The 27,808-nt window shown below is 31.8% G+C and overlaps 1 protein-coding gene across 1 annotated transcript; it reads right to left on the bottom strand.

Moving 5' to 3' along the window:
* Positions 1 to 3,187: 3,187 nt before the first annotated feature.
* Positions 3,188 to 5,220, bottom strand: LOC131617663 (uncharacterized). Its single transcript, XM_058888921.1, has 4 exons — positions 4,821 to 5,220; positions 4,489 to 4,614; positions 3,936 to 4,106; positions 3,188 to 3,493 (listed from the first exon to the last, which is right to left on the bottom strand). Exons 1-4 carry the CDS (start codon positions 4,896 to 4,898, stop codon positions 3,398 to 3,400), a joined length of 471 nt encoding a protein of 156 aa, XP_058744904.1. The 5' UTR covers positions 4,899 to 5,220; the 3' UTR covers positions 3,188 to 3,397.
* Positions 5,221 to 27,808: the final 22,588 nt, after the last annotated feature.

Below are 27,808 nucleotides of genomic sequence, written 5' to 3'. Positions count from 1 at the left end.
TCAACATACTAAAGATGGGTGAAAACTAAGTCAAAGGACCCAACTTTAAACCCAAAAAAGAGTTCTAGCTCTAAAGCCATAGAAAATAACTCATTAAGACCTTCAACTACAAGAAGGAAAGAGAAGGTAGAAAGGGATTGTCATGCTTCAACCCTCTTTTAATAATTATCTTAAATCAAACTCCCATTAACTAAAACTGCTATATTATTAGAGAAAACACAAACACGCATAGAGAACTATTTTTCATTAAACCAAAACCAAGAGAGCATATAACTCAAGATACTCCAACTCACAAAGTCATAAGCCTTTTAAAATAAACCTTAAATATAAGTTTCTTAGATCACTTAGCAAGGTCTGCTACCTCATTAATAGGCACTACCACATAAACCACCAGATGCCCTTTGATGAAAGCAAATTGGTTTGGAGAAATAGGAGTCTCCATCACTTTTGTCGATCTGGTAGCCGGAGCTTTTGCAACAAGCTTGTAAAGCAAACTTACCAGAGATATATATTGGTCAGAAATCCACTAAACAAAAGGGAGATTCCACTTTCAAAACCAGAGTTACAAAACAAGAAAAGAACATTACTACAAAATAGACATTTAGTAACACCATATTAAAACGACCTTCCTATTAACCGTGATAATAACTTGTTTTTGGACGCCTTTTTTTTGTATTTACTTAAAAAAATTCACTAGTTCATATTTAACAACCGTAGTAAAATGTACCTGGAGTGAAAGGGTTTGAATCCCAGCACCAAAAACTTTCCCTTTATCGTCACAAAATGGGCTTGACCTTGTATATCACCACGATTCTTATAATCAACCATGGTGTAAGGTGCGACCATTTCATCACGGTTAATATTATCAACTGTGGTGAAAGGTGTTACATATTTATATATAAGGGAAATTATCTCTTACTTCAATACATAACAGTCGTCTCTCTCAAAACAAAACTATAACATCTTTTTCACTCGTCTTTCTCAAAACAACACCGTAACATCTCTGTCACTCGTCTCTCTCATATGAAAATCCTAAACTTATGCAGCAAAATCGCCTTCTTCGAGGGGTTACCTTTGTTGCATCAAATCTTAGGAAATGGCTACCTTACATGTTCGTCTTTACAATAGTTTATGTTTCAACATTTATTTATGTATTATTGTGTACGTTTCAATAGCTTGTTTCATATATGTTTGAAATTTCTGTTTGTTTTGACTTGTAGGAAGGGATGGTGAATGAAAAAAAAATGAGGATGAAACTAATGTGAGCGCTGCAAACCTTTGAGAAAGATTCAGCATGACATCCATTCAAAATTAACACAAGTTTACGACTCTCATTTCAGCTTCATCCTCATTTCATTGTGGATGTCATAATGGGACATGTACATTTCTGAAACATTTTATGAGTTTATATGTTGTTGTTTTTATTAATAAAAGTTGTATGTTGTATGTAGTTTATGCTATGTTTTGATGATTTTGTTGTTTTTAATAAGAGTTGTTTGTTGTATATTATATGTTGTTTAAGATTTGTTATTGATGAATGTTGTTAATGAATGTTGTTGTTAATGTTTGTTTAAAAGATGAGTTCTTCTAATATAATTTAATTTTTCATATTATAATATTCTAGACCAGAGTGAACGGTTATATGTTTAGTGGACATTAGCGAAATAAGAATTCCACATAATTTATAATAAATTCGGTGTATATATCACAACGGTTGTTTAGAACAACTGTTGTTAAATGTTATGCGTTAAAGCATATCAAAGGGCTATTTGAAGTAACAGTTGTAATAAGTGGCGTGGTGGAAAACATCATAAATACAACCATCCCTTACCTCACAACGGTTGATCAAGTGTGGTGGTATCTCTTTTCCAACCGTTGTGAAATGGCATTTACGTAGTAGTGGAAACTTTGTGGAAAAGTAGCCTGGAAATGAAATTGCTGAAATAAATTCACATAGAGTATGCAAAAAACTCGTAAGGAAGGGAAAGTTAAACTCATCCGAGCCATGACTCTTATTTCCAATTAGAGTCTTTTAATTAAAGAAAAAGGGAAGACAACAATTCAGACTCGACTAAAGAGAGGGGGCCGAAAAAGACACGTATCCAAATGAAACCTATCCCAAAGAGATTCATGGAAATGATCAGAAAATTACTTAGTCACTTTCTTTTGAATCTCACACACACCTTCTATTCCAAACCTCTTCCTATTTCTGCTCTTAATACGAACATGGAAGAAGGCATATTTAGCATCCCCTTCCTACAACCACCTATTACGAGAATTCATAACCAAAAGAAAATCCTTAATCAATACCTAACTGAGATCTCCTCAGATTTAATAATCTTTAATCTTTGATTAGCTCTAAAGTCCAAGACAATAATATCAATTTTTAAATCTCACGGTGTGTTTGGATTGGCGGTGGAGAGAATTGATTCTAGCGGAATTTAGTTTGGTAGAATTGATTCTTGCATAATTGAGTTTAGCAGAATTGATTTAAGTTTGGATACATTTATGTAAAAGTGAGTTGAACAAAAAAATTCAGTGTAAAAATCATCCAGAATCAATTCGGAGGCAGAAGCTATAAATTGTAGCTTCAAGTAGAATCAATTCTAGAGGCAGAATCAACTCTACTTTTGTCTAACCAAACATATCAAAATCACCCAAAATCAATTCTACATCTCTAGAATTGTTTTTGGCCATTCCAAAAGCTAATCCAAACATGCACTAAAAATCTAAATTCTCAAACACCTCCCTATTTCAAACTCTCTCAAACTTTCATGTCACCTTTCAAAACCTTAAACGTTTTCTTAACAACAAAAGCTTTGTGAAATGTTATCATATACGGAATTGCCTATGATAACATTTCTCCTTAAAAACATTATTATAGGCACACCTAACAATTTTTGTTCAATAGGATCTCGACAAAGAATAATTTGAATCTTAGAAGGGTTATCTCATATAATTCACTTCTAGAAGACTCCTTTTGTAAGAGTTTTTTCAATTATATTTTACATACATCTTGAAGGTGGTAATTGGGTAGAAATTTTGAAAATACCATGTAGTTTTTTTTTTTTTTATGAGTGGTGCATTATCCTTTCAATTGTATGGCTATGTAGGAAATCTTATTGAATTTATTAGTAGTGTAATTCAGTAATCCTTAAACCCCTTTATAATATATATCTAATTATGTTGTTAACAAAAAAAAAATCATCAATTTGTCTCTTAGATCATGACCTTTAACCTTCATATATTGTCATTAAAATTTGCAGAAGTGAAAGATTTGGAAGCTAGCTAGCTATCTTACACAAAAGCTTAATACCTTAAACCAACAAAACGCCTCTTAGCAAAAAAATGATAGAAAAATAATAATAAATAAGGAATTCGCAATATATATTGCAATTTACACTTGATCAGAATTTTCACTCCAATTTTTTATTGCTTGTCCTACAGCTTGTTTCACAGCTTGTGCATCAATGGTCTCTCCTTGTTCTTCATTCTACATAAGTCACAACATCATTCCATCATTCTCATGCAAGAAAATATTCTTATTGATAAATTTAGCTAGCTTCTATATATAGTAGACAATTAATGAAAACTATATAGTATTATTAGGGTTAAGATTATAGGTATTACATGACCAACATCAATGATTCATTGTACAGCATCTTGGTCCCTTTTCTCGAGAAAACCAATGAGGAATGGTTTTTACATAAAGGGACAAAACATGTGACATACAAAAATATTGACAAGTGAAGAAAATAGATAGAGAGGTTAATGATACTCATGTTGAGAACTTGAGGTTATTATACAAAGTGTAAAAATGTTTTTACATAAATATATGATTAGTCTCGTCAATTCAGTTCAGTGGGAAACGTAAATATATGATTAGTCTTGTTAATTCAGTTCAGTTGATAGATGTATCAGTGTGCGTATTTTACCTCTCCTCCAACAGCTTGGAATCGGAAATTGTCTGTACAAGAAACCCTAGCTTCCAGAACTGTAAGTCTCATCTCTTCAATGGCTTCAAGTATTGAAACAAGCATACCTTGGCTGCTTTTGGCTGAAAAAACATTTATAAGAAATCCTTTTTCTAGGGTTTCCACTGTAATCTGCACAAATAATCCATTCATAAAACGTAACTCCATTAATCAAATTTTCATATTAACAAGATCTTAGAAAATTAATTACTTGATGATCAACATATATATAGAGAGAAGTTATTTCTGGCACAAGTTATTAGGGCTAAGATTTTTCTAAAGATAGATTGAATTTTTCTATTAAAATAAACACTTGTAAGATTGTTTGTTATGTGTATACTTATTCATAATCTATTTTCAATAGATTATTACATAAACATATTTATATTATAAGTATTTATAATATTAGCGATTAATTAAATTGTTTATCCAACCGTGTCTGCTGTCCGTGTCAGATTCTGATTGAGTTTCGAAAAATTACTTATATTGTGAATCTAAGTACTTTCTGAATTACCATAGGCAAGGGATTATGAACACTTGAACTTTCTGCAGAAGCTATTTCTTCATTTAGTCTTTCTACCTTTTCCTTTAGATTTTCGATATACTTTGATGCATCGATTACAATCGAGGTATCAGTTATCTGCCATCAACCATGCATAAAAACCATAACAAGTATATTAGAACACCATAATTCCATTAATAAAACTGAATCCAAATTAAGAACAAGAGTATATATATATATATATATAGCAAAGAGAGGTTTGAACATTCTTCAATCAGAATATTGATGGAGAGAAAAGAAAAAGATGTATATAGCAGATAGAAAATGCAGCAGAGAATATTTACAGCATGAGAGTTAGTTACAGAACGAAGAAGTTGCAGCTTCTCATGCAGTGCTGCTCTCTTTTGCTCCCTAGAAACCATTCTTTTGTGTTCTCTCTTTCTATCTCTCTCTCTATCTTTCTATCTCTTTGGTGCAAACCTTTCTTTTGCTATCAATTTTGATGAGTTCTGAGGTCATTTAAAGGAAGAGAAATGAGCTCTCAAATCCATATGATCTCATGTGTTTTCTTCTCTCACATGACTCTCATTTATTCAAAGACAAAATTCTATATAGATTTTTTTGTGCAACTTACTAAAACACCCTTATGAGTTACATTTATGCATTGTGAATAGATAGAAAGAGAGAAGGTTAAATTGGGAAAATGAGAAATAAAATGTGTTAGGAGATATTGGAAGTAATAAGAGAACTTGACTCGTGAATAATTTAAGCATCGAAAGAAGTGAAAGAGAAGGTGTGAGTTTGGAATGGTTCCAAACACACCTCACGGGGGATTTTTGAGCCACTCTTGATCCTTTCTCAAACATTTTTGTCACTTTTTTGCATTCTCTCTCCACACGTGCCATCATATACTCTCCTTCTCATCGTATCAGACACTCAACCCTCATTTTCCTTTTCTTTTGAAAGCGATATTAAATGCTATTATTGTTTATTATGTACTTGTTTTTCATATACTACATTATTTTCATGTTAATTGTGAGTTATTAGTATTGTTTGTGTTGTTTATAAGAAAAACTTACCAATTCAAGATTACAATACTTGCTTTGAGCAAGTATATTGGTTACATATTACGATACTCCAAGATGGAGTAGGGATGATTTCCATTTGTTTTAAGAAACGGAGAGGATCTTTACTCTTTAAGATGGTGGTGTTTTGCCCGCAGTTTTTGTGAGATAGATTATTATTGACTCGGAAGGAATCTCGAATATCATGTGTGAGAATATCGTGTATCATTTGTGAGGATCAGATTGAGCCTATCTATTATCTGTTTGTAACTTGTAGTTTGGCCTATGGTATAAAAAAAATTATGTGGTTAGGAGTGTATTTGGCTCTTTCTAAGGAGCGTAAGCTTGTTTTTGAGTTTTTCCTTTGTTTAGGCTCTAAGGCTTAGTTCAGGGGTAAGTTTGCTATGATTTGACATGTTGTGGTGTGGACTGTCCGATCTGTTCGTAATGTTAAACTTTTTTTCTGGTTCGTCAATAAATGTGAAAGAAATGGAGGATAAAAGTAATTTTTTCTTGGAGTTGGTTTCTTTAGAGATCCCCTATGAACTCTATCTCCTTCATCGATTGGCTAATAGCAGATCGAGACTCTTGACCTGGCCTCCTGACATGAGTGGTTTCTTTTGTTGTTTTCCTTGCGTTTTGGTCTGTTTTAGAGGGTACGAGATATGAGATCTAACTTGGTCCCTGTTGAGTGGTGATTGTTGCACGAGTGTTTGTTTGAGTTTTTTCGTTTTACCTTCTTTTTGTTGTATTGTGTGTATTAGTGTTTGTATGATCTTTATCACTCTTTTGTTTTGTTGTTCTTCATTTGGTTTATGTTATGTTGGCTTGGCACCCTTTGTGGATTTTGACTTTTTGACTGTTTTTGTATTCAATCGGTCTTTTGACTGTTCATTAAAAGTAGTATTATGGGATATATATGTAGCATGTTATTTTATGATTGTGGGAAAGTGTTTTCTTAATTGTAAGTAGATTGAATACTTTCAATTATTTTGGTCTTCATATAGACACAAATATTCGTAAAATATGAAAACGTAGGCACTTCTTATACTTTTATTTGTGGGAGGTTTGGTTTTGGAGAAATAGATATGTTTGCCTAAGTGGAAGAATCCTCGTATTGAAATCTATTTTGAATGACATCTTTATCTTTACCTATATTATTTTAGATTGTTTGTTAAGTTGTCGAAGCAAATTACAAATTCATCGACAATTCTTCTGAAAAGGTAGAAAAGAGGTAACAAGATTTTGTAGGTTAAGTGGTCTAATGTCTGAAATTCTGGTATGACAGACTCAGGATGTCAATAGTGATGTCAAGATATCTGATCTAACATTAAGAAAACAGACAAGGTAGGAATACATACCACAGTGCATAAAATAAAGAACACAACAGAATTGTTCACCCAGATCGGTTCAATCAACCTACTCTTGGGGCATACCAAGCCAGGGATGAAGTCCACTATTAGCAGTATCAATTCAGAGCTAAACTCCCAGTTTACAACTCCTCACTTAATCACTACCCTATGACCCCTCTACCTAGGTTCTCGCTAGATATGGAATATCTCCATTCCACTCCCAATCATAGCAATGATGTCTAACAGTCGACAACTCAGCCACTGCATCGACGACCTAATTACCAACATTCTAAATACACAAGCAAACATAACTTGGAGTTCATTACAAGATTTCTCCAAGAACAAAACCGCACTCATTGCTTCACAGCTTCTGAGTGAGTAAAATAAACCTCTTACCTACAGGCTTCGAGGCACAAATCAGTGACCATCCCACAACCCGGGTGGTTCACTTACACGGCTAACCCTAAAAACTACATCTTGTCAAAACTCGGCTAGCTTCCTTTATTAGGTTACAAAGCTTCTATTTATAACTTATTCCCAACTAGACTTGGGCTTATAATCACAGCTATATTTGCTGTTACAAATCAGCAGCAATCTTCTTCTAAACGAAAGGTCTTTAATCATAAGTTTCCTAAATTGTCTCCACAATTAGAAACTACACAATTTTCAATATTCTGACTTGATTCTTTTGACCTTTAAATCGTAACAAACTGACATAACAAACTATTGCTAAAATTACTCCACAATATAAGCTCCAAGATATTTTCCACAAATATCTCCATAAAATATGCTCCAAGTAACAACAATAAGTTGTTACACTTTTGCAACAGATTCTCCTATAAAATCTTTCCACATTTAGTTTCCTAAATGTTCTCCTTAAATATAGCTCCTCATAGGATCCAATGTTTTAGGAATATTCTGTTTCTGTTATAACAGAATCCAAACTGTCAGCTCAAACACGATGTCATTTACGATGTTACGACATCTTCTTCGACATGTTGTTCCAGATATTAAAACATTTCAATACAACATGTTTCTCCATTAAATATAACTTCAACCTGCTTTCTCTTACAAGTTATAATTCTATTTAACCTATTGCTGCTAAATTAGTTTTACCAAACATAAAGCCAATCCTCAAAAGCACTAATAATCTCCCCCTTTGGCTTATTTTGGCTAAAACTAATTTACATAACCTTTGTATTACAAAAGCATAAAAATACAAGGGTTTAAACATTACAATTCAGTAGCAGCAATTTAGAAGTCTTTAATAGTCACTGTTTATGATATTTCAAACTTTACAAGTGACAGTCTTCAAGCTTCTTTTATGATGTTGAAACATCATACTAGGACATCTTTCTGGCAGGTCCAACTCCAATGTTCTCTCTCTCTCTCTCTCTCTCTCTCTCTCTCTCTCTCTCTTAAGGATCCCACAGATCATACAAAGTTTCTCCCCCTTAAAAGTTGCTATTCAGAGATAACATAACATAACCACTTCTCCCCCTTTTTAGCCATAATAAGACAAAGGCTTTTGTTGAAGGAGAACTCACTATAGCATAGGAAACATAACATCACAGATATCATCTTCATGGAGAAGGAGAAAATTGAGGCCATGATGCACATGAGGAAGAAAATACTAAATGCTCCCCCTCAAACTGAGAACTATGCTATGACACAAATTGACACAACATCCTCTTTTAGAGCATAAGAGGATACTTACTAACGGAAATTTAAACACTTGGATTATCCATTTACAGACATAGAGAACCAGACCTCTAAATTAGATAATTCAAAACACAAGACAGTCAGTGTTCATGACTTTAGAATGATTCAATAACTTGGACATCCATAGAGACAACAGACCTCTATAGAATGACTTAGAACACAAGAAACAATATGTGTTCATGACTCGAAACAGGATTCTAAAATTGAAAACAATATCTTTGCAAAACAACTGCAAAGAATGACCTCAGACTTAACAATGTCTGAACACTACCCCTATACCCTATGCTTGTCACACTTTAACAAACATAACCTAGACTCTAGACTTATCTCATATCCGAAAGAAGAACATGAGAGACTCAAACAAGACTCATGAGAAGAAAAAAAAGGCAAAGAAAAGAAGAAAAAAATGACTCTAAAAACCTGAGAAATTTAAATAACATACCTAGACTTTAAAAATTTCTTGATCAAGAGATGTTATTTGAGAAAGAACTGCATCAGGTGGACTTGTGCATAGGTTGGAACATGCACTCAGTCAATACATGTTTTTAGATGATAATACAAATAATGATCCTTGCTGGGTTTTAAGGATAAACATGTCTTGAGTTATGTTCTGATATCTTGTATGACATTGTTCTTCTGGCTTAGAGATTAGTCTTTGGGAGACTTTCCATTTGATTAGAAGCAGAATAACATTGTCCTTGCTGACCTTCATACTCTCTTACTCCCCCTGAGATATACAAATTAAGGACATCTTTGATGTTCGTCCTTGAAGCACCCTTCATTTGGAATTTGTCACAGTTTCCAAAGTTAGAATCTTCAGTTTGCTTGCTACACAAGATTCAGATTGCCACACTCTGCAACTTGAAGTAGAAGAAACTATAATTGTATAACCATAAGTCAATCTTCAGTAGATAAGTCAGAACCTTATCAGTTTGGTGTCTTCAACAGTAGTGATGATGTATTTTTATGTAGAGCTTTTTCTTCATCACATACTTCTTCTCTTCATACAGTTATTACAAATATCCAACACCCATCAAGATATTTAACAGTAACAGTATGCTTCACCAGATACCATTGCCAACCTTCCTAAACTTGTGAAGATAATAGTGAACATTAACATTTAGTTCACACTAGTCCATGAATTCTTCATACAAATACTCAGCTCCCGACAGAGTATAAGAATCTTGCATTCAGGTTGCACATCTAATAAGTAGTAAGTCTCCCATCAAAGTACCTATCAGTTAGTCAGTTAGAATTGACTACTCACACTAGATCATTCTGACTGATTACCTTTTCACACTTATATACTTTCCTCTTGGCAAAAAAAAAACTTTCAAATAACTGAAGATCTTGAGGTGATATTGTAACATCTGATATGACATCATCCTTCATGGTTCTTGGTTAACATCTCTAATGTCAAATTGACAACCCTCGGGGTGGGAACAGAATAATCCAATTATCAGCAATATCCAGACATATCAAGGATTACAATAGCTAGCATCTCAATAAGCTTTTCTTCAGACTTTCATTCTGATTTTGAGATGATGGATGCCATAGTCTGTACCTATAGAGGATATTCCCTTATTTAGGTTTCTGGAACAGACTTAGTTATAGCATAACACTGAATTAGTCAGATTCTTCTGAGCCATCTGACTTCCTTGATTCTACAAAACAACACTACCCTTTCTGGATAATAGCTAGGGTTGTAAACATTCTTGATCATATTTCACTGTTGCTAAGATACAGTATTCAACTCCAACAACTGCTCTATGGTTATGAATGAAAATCCATATATCTAGTTCCTTTGATCAGAAGAAAATGCCACATATAAGCTCATCTTTGATTTAGACATAAAGGATAAAAAAGAATACCTTCGCGAGTCTTCTTTAGCACTGAGCTTTTACTTCTAAGCTCCAACAAATTAAGATTTGGAGTAGAATTACATGTTGATAGTGTCCTGATCAACTTATAATCAGATGTCTCCTCTTCCAGATCAGGAGTAGGTTCCAAACCAATATTCTCACACAACATTAGCTTAGCACCAGAACATCTGTTCTTCAACTGACGGCTGCATACCAGTACTACATTAGTTCCATCTCCTTGGAACACACCATCCTTGAAACTCTTCAAGGTTCTTATATGCAGATAGATATGGGAATAATTGATCAATTGATCCCCATCAAATCTAATAATCCATGCCTTTATGAGTGGACTTGAGAGAGACTCATGTATCTTTGACACTTTTACTATAGTTGTACTATTTTGCCATATGTTCTATTGAATATACATACCCCTAGGCTCCTTCTAACACAAGGTGGTTGAATCAGAAACTATGCAGCAGAAAATAGTCATATATCAACAGAACTTACACAATGCTTACTTCATGAGTCTATGGTAAGCATGACATCCAAGGATTGAATGTAACTCAACCCTACAAACTGCTTGCTTTTGCACCACGCAACAGACTTAACCAAGTTTCTTGACCATAAGGAGCTTTGAGCACAAAGGTAACCTTATCAATGTCTTCACTCCCGCATGAAGATTTTGACAATACTCTTCTCTATGCTAAATATAGGCTAAGCAATGCACTCCAAAGTCTTCACTCCCGCATGAATTCTTTGAATTTTTCTTGTTACAGCTTCTTCCTCTCCTTTGGCCAGGTTGGTCTAATCATACACAAATAGATCCATCCTTCACTTCAAGGGACCATAAAATATGAACACTCCTTGTTCAAACAATCTTATACCTTGTACACAACCAAAAAGTATCCCCCATGAATCTCATCCAAAAACAGACAGGATGCCTGCTCTGATACCAATTGAAATTCTGGTATGACAGAATCAGGATGTCAATAGTGATGTCAAGACATCTGATCTGACATTAAGAAAACAGACAAGGTAGGAATACATAACAAAGTGCATAAAATAAAGAACACAGCAGAATTGTTCACCCAGTTCGGTTCAATCAACCTACTCTTGGGGCATACCAAGCCAGGGATGAAGTCCACTAATAGTAGTATCAATTTAGAGCTAAACTCCCAGTTTACAACTCCTCACTTAATCACTATCCAATGACCCCTCTACCTAGGTTCTCCCTAGATATGGAATATCTTCATTCCACTCCCAATCATAGCAATAATGTCTAGCAGTCGACAACTCAACCACTGCATTGACGGCCTAATTACCAACATTCTAAATACACAAGCAAACATAACTTGAAGTTACTTACAAGCTTTCTCCAAGAACAAAACCTCACTCATTGCTTCACAGCTTCTGAGTGAGTAAAATAAACCTCTTACCTACAGGCTTCGAGGCACAAATCAGTGACCATCCCACAACCCAGGTGGTTTACTTACTTGGATAACCCTAAAAACTACATCTTGTCAAAACTCGGCTAGCTTCCTTTATTATGTTACCAAGCCTCTATTTATAACCTATCCCCAACTAGTCTTGGGCTTATAATCACTGCTATATTTGCTGTTACAAATCAGCAGCAATCTTCTGCTAAACGAAAGGTCTTTAATTATAAGTTTCCTAAATTGTCTCCACAATTAAAAACTACACAATTTTCAATATTCTGACTTGATTCTTTTGACCTTTAAATCGTAACAAACTGACATAACAAATTGTTGCTAAAATTACTCCACAATATAAGCTCCAAGATATTTTCCACAAATATCTCCATAAAATATGCTCCAAGTAACAACAATAAGTTGTTACACTTTTGCAACAGATTCTCCTACAAAATCTTTCCACATTTAGTTTCCTAAATGTTCTCCTTAGATATAGCTCCTATTAGGATCCAATGTTTTAGGAATATTTTGTTTCTGGTATAACAAAATTCAAAATGTCAGCTCAAACATGATGTCATTTTCAATGTCACGACATCTTTTTCGACATGTTGTTCCAGATGTTGAAACATTTCAACGCAACATGTTTCTCCATTAAATACCATTAAATAGAACTTCAACCTGCTTTCTCTTACAAGTTATAATTCTATTTAACCTATTGCTGCTAAATTAGTTTTACCAAACATAAAGTTAATCCTCAAAAGCACTAACAATGTTTATAAGTCAAAGAATTTAGGGGATTTGGGTTTAGGGACTTGAGGCTTATTAACTTGATTGTAGTAGGTAATGGGGTGGAGGGCAAATTATGTTCATAACTTTGTGTCGTAGGATTCTTATATCTACGTGTGGCAATCACATCGCCCTTCTTTAACTAGCATTTGCACGATGTCTTTTTGACGACACTCTTATTGATGGAAACATTTTTTTTATTTATATTTTTCTATACTAATATGGTTTGAGATTGGTTATGGAAGAGTATGGAGAAAGTGGTCGGTGATGAATTTTTTAGTTATTTTTATATTGATGTGTGGGTAGGTGGTTTCTCCATTCATCAATCTCAAACCTGAAGTTGTTGAACATTACTTGTGTGGTCTGTATATTGGTGGTAATTAAGTTTAGATATTCACTTGAAGCATAAAAGAAAAATTTGCTCTCGAGCATGAATTGGTTGAAGAGCTAATAATTCTTATTAGAAGAATATTAATTATTATGGTTAATGATAAATTATCCTAAAATCATGATCTTACGGATTAGTTCTCTAATTTTTCTATGGGATCCTATTGGATAGATGTCTCAATACCCCCTCCACCCCACCCACTTTTTAGGAGATCGTCTAATAGTTCACTCCCTAGTCTAGAATAGTATAATTGATTTCTCTTGACACCTTTTTATAAACAAAGTGCGGATTTGTATTAACCTTTTTTCAGACAGAGGGCATCCTGAATACTCAAAATGTGAAATGTGTGTTTTGTGATGGAAATCAAGATATTTTGCGCCATTTGTTTTTAACTTGCAGCCTTACGTCTGAAGCTAAATAGCTAAGTTGGAAGTTTGTTTTTCCACCTAATTTGTTTTTATTTATTCTCTTTTTCTTTTGTTCTTCGAATGTGGCATTTACCTTAAGCATATTTTAGCTTTTGTTTGAAATTCAACAAGATGGTTAGTTTAGAGGTTGCAAAATGATACTTTTTTTAACAAGTTATTAATTTTGTAGCAATTTTCGAATTTATATTAAGTTTTGCTCTTAAAAAGAGTTTTTCTTTTAAGTTATTGGAATTCTTTCTATACTTTTTTGTGAAAAGTTTAACCTTTCCTTTTTCTTGTTCAGATATTTTTTCGTCCAACCCCTTTTCTATTTTCAGTTGTGGAGTTTGTAGTTGACATAACTTTATTTTGGAAGAAAAGAGAGTCGAAGCCTAAAAAAAAATTACATAACAATTAATTTAAGAGTAGAGATTCAAATACAATCACCTAACAAAAGAACAGAAATTTAAACAAAAACTCAACCATAAAACTTTGAATTTCGACCTAGATCACACTCCATGTTAACATGAGTATCTGTGCAAGTACTAGACTCTCTAATTAACCTATTTTGTTGTCGAGTACTTTAGTTTTTATTTGTTTCATTGTACTTTAGATTATTATTTTAAAATTTTGAGAGTTTTGTGTTCCTCTAATTATACTATTATATTTTTATATTCTAATTAACAAGATTTTTTATCTAGTTCTCTTTTTTTTAATATATACTATTTATCATATAAACATAATTAAAATCGAATTTATGTATATTCTTGTTTGATAAATCATGTACTACATTTCTTATTTATGAATAGAAATGCATATGCTACCCATACACCAAATTTTGCCTTATTTTACTATTTATATTTTTATGAATTATAAAAAAATAAATAAATTTGACAATATATTTATGACATAAAATTAGAGAAATATTTCATATTTTTGAGAAAAAATATTAAAGAAATAATATTTCTTTTTTCATCAATAATTTCTTTTTTTTCTTCCAATACTTAAACTACTATAAATAGTGTATAAGAGATTATGTTTATGATGTAGTACTTGGACACAAATTAATGATCCACTCACGTGTACCAAATTTGAATCTCAAAATTCTTGAGAGTGAGATCACATGTATCTCTTTATGGTCTAAATTTCTTCTCACATAACTCAAGTTATTGTCATATATCATTTGAGTTTTCATATTAATTATATATATAATCATTTATTTCAAGAAAATTACATATAAAACTCATGGACATTTTTAAAAAACAAATATACTATATATAGAATAAAAGTAAAGAAGCACAAGAGATACCAGAATAACTCGATCAAAAGTAAATAAAAACAAACAAAACTACACAGCACAACCACCAAACTCTATCACAAAAGTAACACGAAAAAATGAAGAAAGATCAAAACGAATGTACGAAATAAAGAACGAGTTAGAACTTTCAAACTTAGGATCAGCAAAAACAACAATCAAACTCCATCGAAACAATAAGAACACACTAAAAGGAGACGGAAGACAATCAAAACTGCTATTGGTTCATATGTCTGATAAAGTTTTCTAATCTTGCCGAAAAAATACATGAGTTCCCCACAAACCTACCAAAATACGATTTCCAAATCAAAAAGATACTCTTGTCTAAGCCTACACACATCTTGTCTCTATTGTTTCTTATAAGGAGGAAATGCCATTGCAAAACCAACATGATTGCATAGGTTTCTGTTTAGAGTGATAGTAAATTAAAAGTTCCATGAAACTAGGGGAAATAAAATTGACCCTACAATGTGATAATTAATCTTGATTTAGAAGTTAAGCACTTGTGAAGTGTCACGGGTTATGTTAACATAAATAACAAGGTATAACTTGTTCCTTGCTTCCAAGTTAAATGGTTTTGCTATGTTAAAAAAACAAAAGACATTGGTCAGTAACTCTCTATTCCTCTATGGTGTTATTGGCTGAAAAAATTGTTGAAAGGGATTGAAGGGAAACACTAATAAGTTTCCAAATGTTACAATGCATATAGTGCTTAATATAAGTCAAATATTTTATGTTTGCATTTTAAAATAATTTGATTATTTTTCTTTGTTTTTTTATCAATATTTTCTTTAAATTAAGTCATAAATATATATTAAATGTGGTCTTTCAAATTAAATATTTATAAGTGTTGCAAATTGTTATTATCTTTTTTCAACAAAATATTCATAAAATACTATTTTGAAACAAAAAGAATTGGCTCGAGACAAAAACGATAAAAAAGAAGAAAAAAAACAACAATCATATGGTCCGTTTATTTATTCTTTCTTTAAAATTAATTTTATAATATTACATAATTTTGTATAAAAAAATTTACAAATAATTTTTTTTTACATATCAAAATTAAAAAAATCACATAATTTTAAAGTTATTTTAAATATTTTTTCATAAAAGAATATTTTTGAGATACAACTTTTTTGAAAAAATTATAACTTTTCGACAATGTTTTGATCTTTAATAGTGTATGTTTATGTTATAAAATATAAAAATAAATCTTTTAATTAAAAAAATCAAATATAAAAAAGTTGTAACATTTTAGCAAACAGTTTTATAAAATTCATTTTTAAAAATATAAAAAAATCATTTTGTATAGCTAAAACAAACGAGTCCTTAGAAATGTATAAAAAATCTCACATTAAATCTTACAAACACAAATGTAAATATCAAAGTTTGCATATTAAATTTGAAAATTTTATTAATATATAATCAATAAAGAATTTGCATATTGAATTTGAACATTTTATTAATATATAATCAATGAGTGCATATCTATAATTAATATATATATACCTCAAGATAATAATTTAAGTCTATATAAGTATATAAAATATACATGTAGCTATATAGATATAGATTGAGATTGAGATTGAGATGTACATGGAGAAATACAAAAACAAGGATAATATTGATCATATATCATATCATATGAATTGTGAAGAGCTGTTGATTCTTGTTGTTTCTCCCTTCAAGTATTGTCACCATTCCACAAGGACAAATAACGTACCCACCTATATTCACATGTGTGCACATTAATCATCACAACAAAACAACATCCTCCATACACATATACTGCTCCTACCTTTGTCTCTTGCCTTCCCCTAAAAGTATTTTTGTTCCTCTGAACTCTCCAAGAGCCTTTTAGATTCCATTTACTAATTATATTCTTTCATCAACTTTTATTTTCAACCCCAATTTTTCATCCATAACCTCTAACCTATATAATGCTTTCTTGGACCTTTCTATATGTTGCCTTACTACGTATAATTCACATGTCCTTCTGGATTCCTATATCTCTTTCATTAAATAATATTCCAACCTATGATTAGTAGTATACATTTCATTTTACCTAAAGTATAAAAAAAATTGCATTTTATACATATTGTATGGTCATAGATATGATTTCTATATAGGGGTATAATGGACATTGTCTCTTTTAAATTGTCGACATAGAGAGTAAGATTGGTGTAATTCTTGTTTATTTAATAATGGATTGAGTATTCTTTATATATTTTTTTATAATTAAGAGGTTTTAATTCCCCCTTTTACAATTAACAAGTTTTTTATTATTAAAAAATTTACACTTAAGTGGCTTTTTGTTGGTTACAACAAGTGCTTTTGATCTGCAAAAGGAAAGTACCGGAAAGGACACTACATGTCTTTAAAATATTAGACAATTTTTTACCATATAATGGACAATAGATTGGACAATTAAAATAAAGTAACATCTATTATAATACTCTTTATATATATATATATATATATATATATAAATATATATATATATATATATATATATATATATATATATATATATATATATAGGGGACGACTCAAGTGAGAACACTTGGTTATTATGAGAAATGAGAACAATGAATCACGACCATTAGATTTGATTTTAATGGACTGGATTGGTTTCCCTTTCTATGATCCTTAATATTTATTTTAAATCAACACAGAAAGAGAAACTAATCCAGTCCATTAAAATCAAATCTAATGGTCGTGATTCATTGTTCTCATTTCTCATAATAACCAAGTGTTCTCACTTGAGTCGTCCCCTATATATATATATATATATATATATATATATATATATATATATATATATATATATATATATATGAGAATTTTCATCTCTTAATAATTTATACTAGGGACAAAATATTACTTTAACATTGTAAATATTAATAAAGGAGAATGAGAGAGAATATATATGTTTAATAGAAAATAAAGGGTATTTATGTATTTTAAATAACTTATGTCAGTAGAAAAAAAATAAAATAGTATTTTCGTCTTTTAAATAATTTGTACTATATATGGACAAAAGAGTATTTTTATATTGTAAATATTAATAGAGGAGAGTGGAAGAGAGAATATATATTTTCAATGGAAAGTAAAATGGTATTTATATATTTTAAATAAAAAGGTACTTTCGTCTTTTAAATAACTTATACTAAAGACAAAAGAGTATTTTCATATTATAACTATTAATATAGGAAAATAAGAAAGTATAATTTTTTGGTAAAAAATAAAAGGGTATTTATGTATTTTAAATAACTTGTACTAAAGATAAAAAGTTGTTTCATGGTTTAGTGAGGGACAAAAATTCGAGTTTTTGTCTCATCCCTAATACTAAGTTTTGTCCTATCCAATAAACAAATTTTAAATCAAACGCATGACAACTAGAGCTGTGTTGTCCAGTCTCGTGTTTTTGAGCAAATCAAACACACTCATAAATATTCATATTTTTTTAATGGCAAAGAAAAAATGTTAATTAAGAGAACATAAAAATAATATATATGGTATACAACAAGATGAGTTTTTTTTAATAACCAAATTTTTTTTAAAAAAATATCAAACAAGCTAATATTTCAAAAAAATTACCCAACTAACCATGTTTGGTGGTATTTTTCACGTAGGCGCCATCCCACATGGCGCCTCCTATTTTTTTTTAAAAATTTCAGTTACCTTTAGTGTTACCTGCGCATTTACCTACAGACCAAACATTAAATATTTCTGCAGGTAAATCCGCAAGTAATGCTAAGTTTGCAAATAACTGAATTTTTTTTTTAAAATAATACGAGGTGCCATGTGGGATGGCGCCTACGTGGAAAATACCCCCAAACATAATTAGTTGGATAAATTTTTTGAAATATTAATTTGTTTGGTTTTTTTAAAAAAAAATGTTTATTAAAAAAAATCTTCATACAACAACAGTAAAAAAGCATAAACAAATAAAAAACTGAATAACAACACCGCAAACCTAACATATAACACACAACGCCAAAAGCACAAACACTAAATACTCATATTTTTTAATGGCAATTAGGGGTGAGAATAGGCCAGGTCGGCCTACAGGGACCCATGGCCTAGCCTATATAAGGCCAGGCCAGGCCAGACTTATTTAACAAAAAGATCAGGCTTAGGTTTTTTTAAAAGCCTATTTAATAAAATAGGTTAGGCTTAGGCTATTAAAAAAGCCTATGAAGCCTTATAGGTCGGCCTATATTTTCATATATATTAAAAATAGGCTAAATAGAGCGGCCTATATTTGCATGTATATTAGAAAAAAATACTTAATAGGCAAGCCTATATATGCATATATATTAGAACAAAGGCTAAATAGGTCGGTCTAAATAGAGCGGCATTTTTAATATGGATTAATTGAAAATCATATGTAAAATAGGCTTTCAGGTCAGACCAGACTTTTAAAAAGGCCAGGCCAGGTCAAAAAAGATAGCCTATTATAGGCCACTGGTCAGGCTCAGACCTTTCAAATTTATCATAGGCCAGGCCCAGGCCTTATAAAGCCTAGCCTAGCCTATTTCCACCCCTAATGGCTATCTATAGAAAATATGTTAATTATGAGAAAGTATAAATAATACATACTAGTATATAACAATAATAAAAAAAAAGCATAAACAAATAAAAAAATTGAACAATAACACTGCAAAACTAACATATAACACACAACACCAAAAGCACGAACACAAACTCATAAAGTACACACTCCAAAATTCAATCACAGAGACACTTATATCAAAGAAACATCTTGAAACATCAAATTGAAGGAGGATGAACGAGGCCACTTGTAAACTCAGAGAATCCATAAAATAAAAGTAAAATGTAGTACACAACAACAATAAAAATATATATAAAAAATAATAATAATTTTGAGCAACAATTCCGCAAACCCAACATATAACATACAACATCAGATGCACAAACACAAAAAATAGAAAATGTGGTTCGATATGTTATGCATGTTAAAGTCTTATGAGATTTTGATGTTGACAATTGAACTAGGAAAATTTAAATCACAAGTATCATCAATCAAGAACAAAACTAAAAGTAGTGTATCTAAGTTATTTTATGAAGAACTAAAAAGAGTCAAATCAGTCAAATAAAATAACCTAAAGTTGTTGTGAAAGCTCATATGATCATGCGCTTAGTGCCTTAATTATCTTGTATCTTATCAATTATATGTAAAATAAGCAAGATTAATTCTTTAAATACTAAGACGATACACACAAACACTAAAATCATTTTAAAATCTTCATTTTTTTCTCATTTATTCAAAAACTCAATCCTGGAAAGTGCTAAATCGGTTAAGAAGCATTAACGATTAATTAGGAAAGCTAAATTTATTATCTAATCAATTAGGTCTTTAATTTAATTGATTAAGAAGTGAGTCTGACTCCTAATAAGTTAAGATATGTAGCATATTAAAGTTTCTTTTTCTCTAAGTCTAATTAATTAGCTTGTCTTTTTTAATTACTTTGATTGTGTCAAAGCCCATGGATGGTTGCATTTTTTAGCCACATTTTTTTCTATAAAAAGAAATAATTTCCTCACTTCTAAATCATAAATTTTACGAGCCATATACTCTTCTATATTACTCATTCTTATTAGGTTATCAGTTTTATTCACTAGAAATTACATTAGTATTGAGAGAGTGAAAAGTTTCATACGAGAGTTGTGTATTTTTGTTACTGTATTGAATTTTTTTATTCAAGAGTTTAGTTCTCTTATATAATTGTAATAGACTTGAAGGTTACAATATTAATATGTAAAAAGCTTGGTGTGAGGCTTTTGGGTTGAACCTATATAAAATCTCAAGTTGTTGATAGTGGAAATCTCAAGAGGAAACCCTTGGGAATTAGAGTAGATCGTGTGGTTTAAGTCTGAACCAGGATAATTTGGTGGTGTAATATCTCTAAATCTATCTCTTTATTTTCTATATTTTATCTTTTTCACTGCTTAAACTTAGCTTCTCTTCTACCCTCTTATTAAAATCAACCAACCTAAAATCAATCATTTTAAAACAAAAATTGAAAACTAAATTTCACAATTCAACCCCTCCCCCATATTTGTGTTTGGAGCCACTTTTTCAATATGAGGAAATTGTTTTGAGAGTTTCGATTATAATTTATATGTCTTTGGCTAAGAATATTCTTGTGAATGTTCTTGGTACGTTGTCAGCCAAGATCATTGAGTAATGAGCGGTTTCATAGCTTTTGTATAAATGAAAATACAAAATTATCTGATCATCTAAGTGTCCTCAATGATGTTATTTTTTATTTATAAACTATTAGAGTCAATATTGATGATGAAGATAAAAATTTTCACATTCATATGGTCTGTTTCATCTTCCTATGACCATATTAAACGTGTTTCGATATATAGGAAGGAAACTTTGAGTTTTGAAGAAGTTTCTAGTAAAACTAATTCTTAAGAAAGATGAATGAAGGGAAAGAATATTAGTTCATAAAACTCAGTGTTAGTTGCTAGAGAGGTCTCATTAAAAACCTTCGCCCCATGAAAGGCGTGGAGGGAAAGAGTGCATCCCATAAAATAACTTGTCCTGACAATCGACAAAGACTTAATACTCGCCTATAAAAATCAACAATAAAATGAATAAACAGTGGTAAAGGAAAGTAAACAAAAGAAATGTAGGTGGCTTTAGAAGGCATTCCTTATGGCCCTTCAGTCCTAAATCTTCTTTTTAGTTAGAGGTGCAGCCTCATTGCCTTTGCAGGTTCCTTCTGGAAGATTTATTCCTGAGCCCGATTTCTTGGCTTTCATGCATTGAGTGTGGACTTTTTTCAGGTTGAGGCTTTCCACGTAATATTTTATGGAGTTCTCTTGATCTCCTTGAATAACTCCCACTCGTCTCTTCATAAGCAGGTTGTTCATGTATAAATACATAATGGATAAGGAGGTTCTCAACTGGTTAAAAATGGGTCGCTTTATAGTCATATTGCAAGAAGAAGGGCGTTGATAACCAAATACCTGAATTTTATTTCTTTGGTCTGATCCTGATCTCCGGAAGTGGTCTTTGGTGTGATATATCCTTTTATTTGTACATGTTCCCCAGAGAATCCAACCATCAAACTTTTGAAGGGTTTTAAATTATATGGGACGATGTGAAGTCTTTCAAACGCCTCCTAATACACAACATTTGCAGAATTTCCTTGGTCTATGAGAACTCTTTTGATCTCTCATTTGTCACATCTGACGGTAATGATAGTGGGTTCATCATTTTGAGGGTGGGTTCCAACTACTCTTTCTTAGAGAAGGCAATAAATGCTTCTGGCTCTTGGGTTTCGCCTTTTCCTTTGACATTGGGGAGGTCTTCTATATCCAAGATTTAGTGAGCGTACCTTCTATGGGAAAAACTAATCTCCCCGCTCCTGGTGAATCCTCCCGCTATGGTGTTGAGCGTGTGGCGCATAATTTTACTACCCTCGCCCTAGGCTACCTTTTTTTCTTTGTTAGTGATGTGGATTCCCATGTCATCTCTCCCTTTCAAGTTGTACGTGTCTGACCCATGGGAAGAGTTTCCCTTCACATATTTCTTGAGGTATCCCTCATGGATTAGCCTCTCAATTTCTTTCTTGAGTTGGTAACAATCCTTAGTATGGTGTTCATTTACTCTATAGAAATTGCACCATCTTTCTGGTCCAGGACCCATTACATTTGTCTTTGGAGTATGTGGCGTAGGAATGTTGTACAAGTGAAGAACCTCACGCCAAATCTATTCATATTGGGTGTTTGTTCATGGGCGTGAAGTTCTCTATTATCTTGAACACAGTCTTGTCTTTTATGGGAGAGGTATAATTACTCTTCTTTTGGCGGTGTGGACCCTCGGGATTGGTAATACAAGACGCAAGTGCACGATAACGCAGAGTAGTAAAAGATATTGATCCTCGGGGAGATGTATTTTGAGTACTAATTTTTACTCTAACGATGTGTAGCTAAAGTGATAAGTATTTTTGGGGATGCAATGCAAAGTAATAAAATTAACAAAATAATAAAGTAGGACATGGGGTACGTGTTAATCAATCTTAACATACCTAATTGACTTTTCCAAATCAAATACAAGAAAGCAGAGTGAGTTATAGAAATATAGATAAAATTGTACAACCCCTACTTTCATAGTGTGTGTATTCTCTTAGAGAATAATTCTTTTTTTTGCTAACCCAAATTATATTCCAAGCTATGATTAGAGTATACATTTCATTTTACCTAAAGTATAAAAAAAATTGCATTTTGTACATATGGTGTAGTCACAGATGTGATTTATAGATAGGGGTATAATGGACATTGTCCCTTTTAAATTGTCGACATAGAGAGTAAGATTGGTGTAATTCTTGTTTATTTAATAATGGATTGAGTATTCTTTATATATTTTTTTATAATTAAGAGGTTTTAATTCCCCCTTTTACAATTAACAAGTTTTTTATTATTAAAAAATTTACACTTAAGTGGCTTTTTGTTGGTTACAACAAGTGCTTTTGATCTGCAAAAGGTAAGTACCGGAAAGAACACTACATGTCTGTAAAATATTAGACAATTTTTTCTCATGTACGATATTTAATGAACAATAGATTGGACAAATAAAATAAAGTAATGTTTATTATAATATATATATATATATATATATATATATATATATATATATATATATATATATATATATAAGAGAATTTTCATCTCTTAATAATTTATACTAGGGACAAAATATTACTTTAACATTGTAAATATTAATAAAAGAGAATGAGAGAGAATATATATGTTTAATAGAAAATAAAGGGTATTTATGTATTTTAAAAATTTATGTCAGTAGAAAAAAATAGTATTTTCATCTTTTAAATAATTTGTACTATGGACAAAAGAGTATTTTATATTGTAAATACTAATAGAAAAGAGTATTTTTATATTGTAAATACTAATAGAGGAGAGTGGAATAGAGAATATATATTTTCAGTGAAAAGTAAAATGGTATTTATATATTTTAAATAAAAAGATACTTTTGTATTTTAAATAACTTATACTAAAGACAAAAGAGTATGTTCATATTATAACTATTAATATAGAAAAATGAGAGAGTATAATTTTTTGGTTAAAAGAGTATTTATGTATTTTAAATAATTTGTACTAAAGATAAAAAGTTGTTTCATGGTTTAGTGAGGGGCAAAAATTCGAGTTTTTGTCTAATCCCTAATCCTGAGTTTTGTCCTATCCCGTAAACAAATTTTAAATCAAACGCATGACAACTAGAGTTGTGTTGTCCAGTCCCCTGTTTTTGAGCATACCAAACACACCCATAAATATTTATATTTTTTTAATGACAAACTATAAAAAAATGTTAATAAAGAGAACATAAAAATAATATATGGTATACAACAAGAAGAGTTTTTTTAATAACCAAGTTTTAAAAAAAATATCAAACAAGCTAATATTTTTAAAAAATTATCCAACTAATCATGTTTGGTGGTATTTTCCACGTAGGCGCCATCCCACATGGCGCCTCCTTTTTTATAAAAAAATATCAGTTACCTTTGGTGTTACCTGCGGATTCACCTGCAAACCAAACATTAAATATTTCCGTAGGTAATGCCAAATTCGTAGATAACTAAAAAATTTTAAAAATAATAGGAGGTGTCATATGGGATGACGCCTACGTGAAAAATATCCCCAAACATGGTTAGTTTGAAAAAAAATTGAAATATTAATTTGTTTGGTTTTTTTTAAAAAACATGGTTATTAAAAAAATCTTCATACGCATAAACAAATAAAAAACTGAATAACAACACCGCAAACCTAATATATAACACACAACGCCAAAAGTACAAACACTAAATATTCATATTTTTTTTAATGACAATCTATAGAAAATATGTTAATTATGAGAAAGTACAAATAATACATACTAGTATACAACAATAATAAAAAAAAAGCATAAACAAATAAAAAATTGAACAATAACCCCGCAAAGCTAACATATAACACACAACACCAAAAGCATGAACACAAACTCATAAAGTACACACTCCAAAATTCAATCACAGAGACACTTATATCAAAGAAACATCTTGAAACATTGTTAGGTGCCAAATTGTGTTAATATTTGCTCTTGTATTTAGTACCTTTCGACTAATTTTCATCGCATATTCTTGGATCCCCGTTTATTTTGAAGTAAATAATAGTATTTTAGTTAATTTAGCTTTCGTTTTCTGTTAATCTATTTTTTCAGTGATTTTTGTACAGGTTTTCTTTTGTGGATGAAACTTGAGGCTTGGATTGAGGAAAGTATTGCAAAGGCAAAGTTTCAAAGTCTGCTCAAGGGCGCGTCGCGAGCTGTAAGAAAAAACAAAGTTCAAAATCCAGTGGCTACCGCGCGTCGCAAGCAAAGGAGCGCGCGATGTGCGCTTTAGGGCGATTTGATCATTAATGAAGAGGGCGCGTCGCGAGCTTAGGCGTGCGTCGCGCGCTGGACAGAAACTGAATTTTGTATAAAAGGGGCAGTTTTGTTTTTGAGAAGTGTTACATCATTTGAAGAGCTTGTTGAATGCAGTATAGGGCAAGCAACAAAAGAGATTTGGAAATATTGATCCGGGAATTATCGTCCTCAGAGATGGAGAGATGCCATTCAACAGTTTCTACGGTTTCGAGCTTGGGTTTGAATGAGCAAAAAGTAAACAAAGATATAGACAAGAAAAGAATAAACACATTCTTAGAAGAAAAATAACTTATCAGGAATGTAAATATATTCACTCTTCACAAACATACACTTACCAACCCGTTATACTCAACCTACAATACTCATCTATGTCATCACGTATCTCTCACATAAGCGTCCATCTCTGGAGCACAAACGAGATCATCTCACAACTAAGGTTATCTCTAACGCGAAGCTGCGAGAACATCCGTATTCTCGCGTCAGCGATCTCTCGCGCGCCGCTCAAACACGAAAGCATTACGAACAGATACAAACGGTGAATGCTAGCTCTAAATCTATCTCTAGAGTTCAGAACCAACAGATTATCATCCTAGATAAGGATTCAAGAAGTTTATCTCTAAAGCAACCCAAATCCTCAGCATAGAGCAAAAATCCAGAATAATATCAACACAGATTTGTAAAGCAAGTTAAACATAACATTATAATCGGTAAATATACATAAGATTCAAGTAAATATACAAACAAAACCCAACCAAAGAGAAATACACAAAGAAGAAGAGAAATGAACCGAAAATCTCCCGGTTTGTCAGCTCCGTTCGACGCTCAATCCACCCCCGATCATCCTTATGCAACCTCCGAAGTTGTTTTCTAAGCTAATTTTGATCTAAGAATGAAATTGATGGTGTTGGGACTCAAAAATACCCAACCCATGACCTAAAAATGTGATTTTGGCCCCTTTTAACGAGCTGCTGTCTTAGCAGGTCCGCTTAGCGGACCCCCTCCGCTCAGCGGACTCAAAATTGCTTCCAGATGCTGATTTGCTCCGCTGGAGCTCCGCTCAGCGGACCCCCCTCCGCTTAGCGGAGTCTGCTAAAAATCAGATTTTGTTTTCGCCATAACTCGAGAACCGTAACTCCGAATTGCGCCCGGTTCGAAGCGTTGGAAAGCTTATTCAATGCTCTATCCAATAATGAATGAATGGAAACCAAAATGATGATTTTGGTCATCCTTATTTTGAGTCTTTGGAAGTCCGCTTGACGGTGGCTAAGCGGGCTTTCACCAAAATTGCGAAATCGAAGCCGTGCCTTTGACACTTTATTCCTCAAGGCTCCAATAAGCATGAATACCTATAAAAACAAAGGAAAATCTAGCAAATGGTATAAAAGTATATGAAAATACAACTATTCACAAAGTATACGTATTTATACACAAAACGGAGAATTATTCAAACAGTATTAACAAAAGTATCGATAAGTGCCACTATTTACATACACAAAATAAGTATATTTTGGCACTTATCAAACTCTCCCCAACTCGAAACTTTGTTTGTCCTCAAACAATGTCAAATAAATCAAAGAATCAAAAGTAATAAACCAAAGAATTGTGAATCAACAAGTTTTGAAAACTAAAAACAAATGTATGGCTCAATACAAAAACGTATAAACAAAGTAAATACTTACCACTATCCTACAACGACAACATGTAAACGAAACGAATCCTAAGCACAAAAAACATACAAAACATTCTAACACAATACATGTTATCTCATGAATCACACCTAGCAAAATTTCATCAATGAATGAAGAACACACAAAGGTGAGGGACTTTTAACACTCATCCAACAATCTTGCAAACAAAAGATTAAATTATGCATTCATCCAAAAATCACATTGAAGATACAAAAGCAAGAATCACAAGGACTTTTCAAGGTTGTAATGTGGCTTGGTTAACAAACAAGGGATATGTCCTAAGGCTAATCGAAACAAAAACTTGCCTAAACCTAAGGGAGTGATCAATCCACTAAAGATTCAAACAACAAAATCTCGATCAAACTTCTTCCATAACCACAAGTTTCTCAAACCAATCACAATACTTATTAGCACAATTATTCACCTCTCTTTTCTTTTTCTTTTTCAAAACTTTTTCTCTTTTTTTTCTTCTTTTCTTTTCTTTTCACATTTTTTTCTTTTCTTTTTTTTCTTTCTTTTCAACCTCATAGAAACAACCAAATAAGTAGCAACCATTTCTCTCCCCAACTTGAATTCAACCACACCATCATATGAATACTCCCTACTTTCTAAGGCAAGGTAAAAATTCATACCAAAAATCATGGTTGAGGGTTCAAGAAAACAAAGAATCAATCATCCATGAAAAAATGAGAACTAAACACTCAAAGATAAGCATTTAGCAAAAACAACATGGATATTGACAAAAAGGCTCAAAAGGGGTAACAAATGATCACACACTCACAAGGTGAATTGACTATTTGGTTTTGGTAGTTGTGCTCAAAATGAAACAAAATGCCTTGATCCTTTTCATGCTTTA

This window comes from Vicia villosa, linkage group LG7 (genome assembly GCF_029867415.1).
Source record: "Vicia villosa cultivar HV-30 ecotype Madison, WI linkage group LG7, Vvil1.0, whole genome shotgun sequence".
In the NCBI taxonomy this organism is placed as follows: Eukaryota; Viridiplantae; Streptophyta; class Magnoliopsida; order Fabales; family Fabaceae; genus Vicia; species Vicia villosa.
The sequence above is the reverse complement of the archived record's forward strand: the minus strand, read 5'-3'. Positions and strand labels throughout refer to the sequence as shown.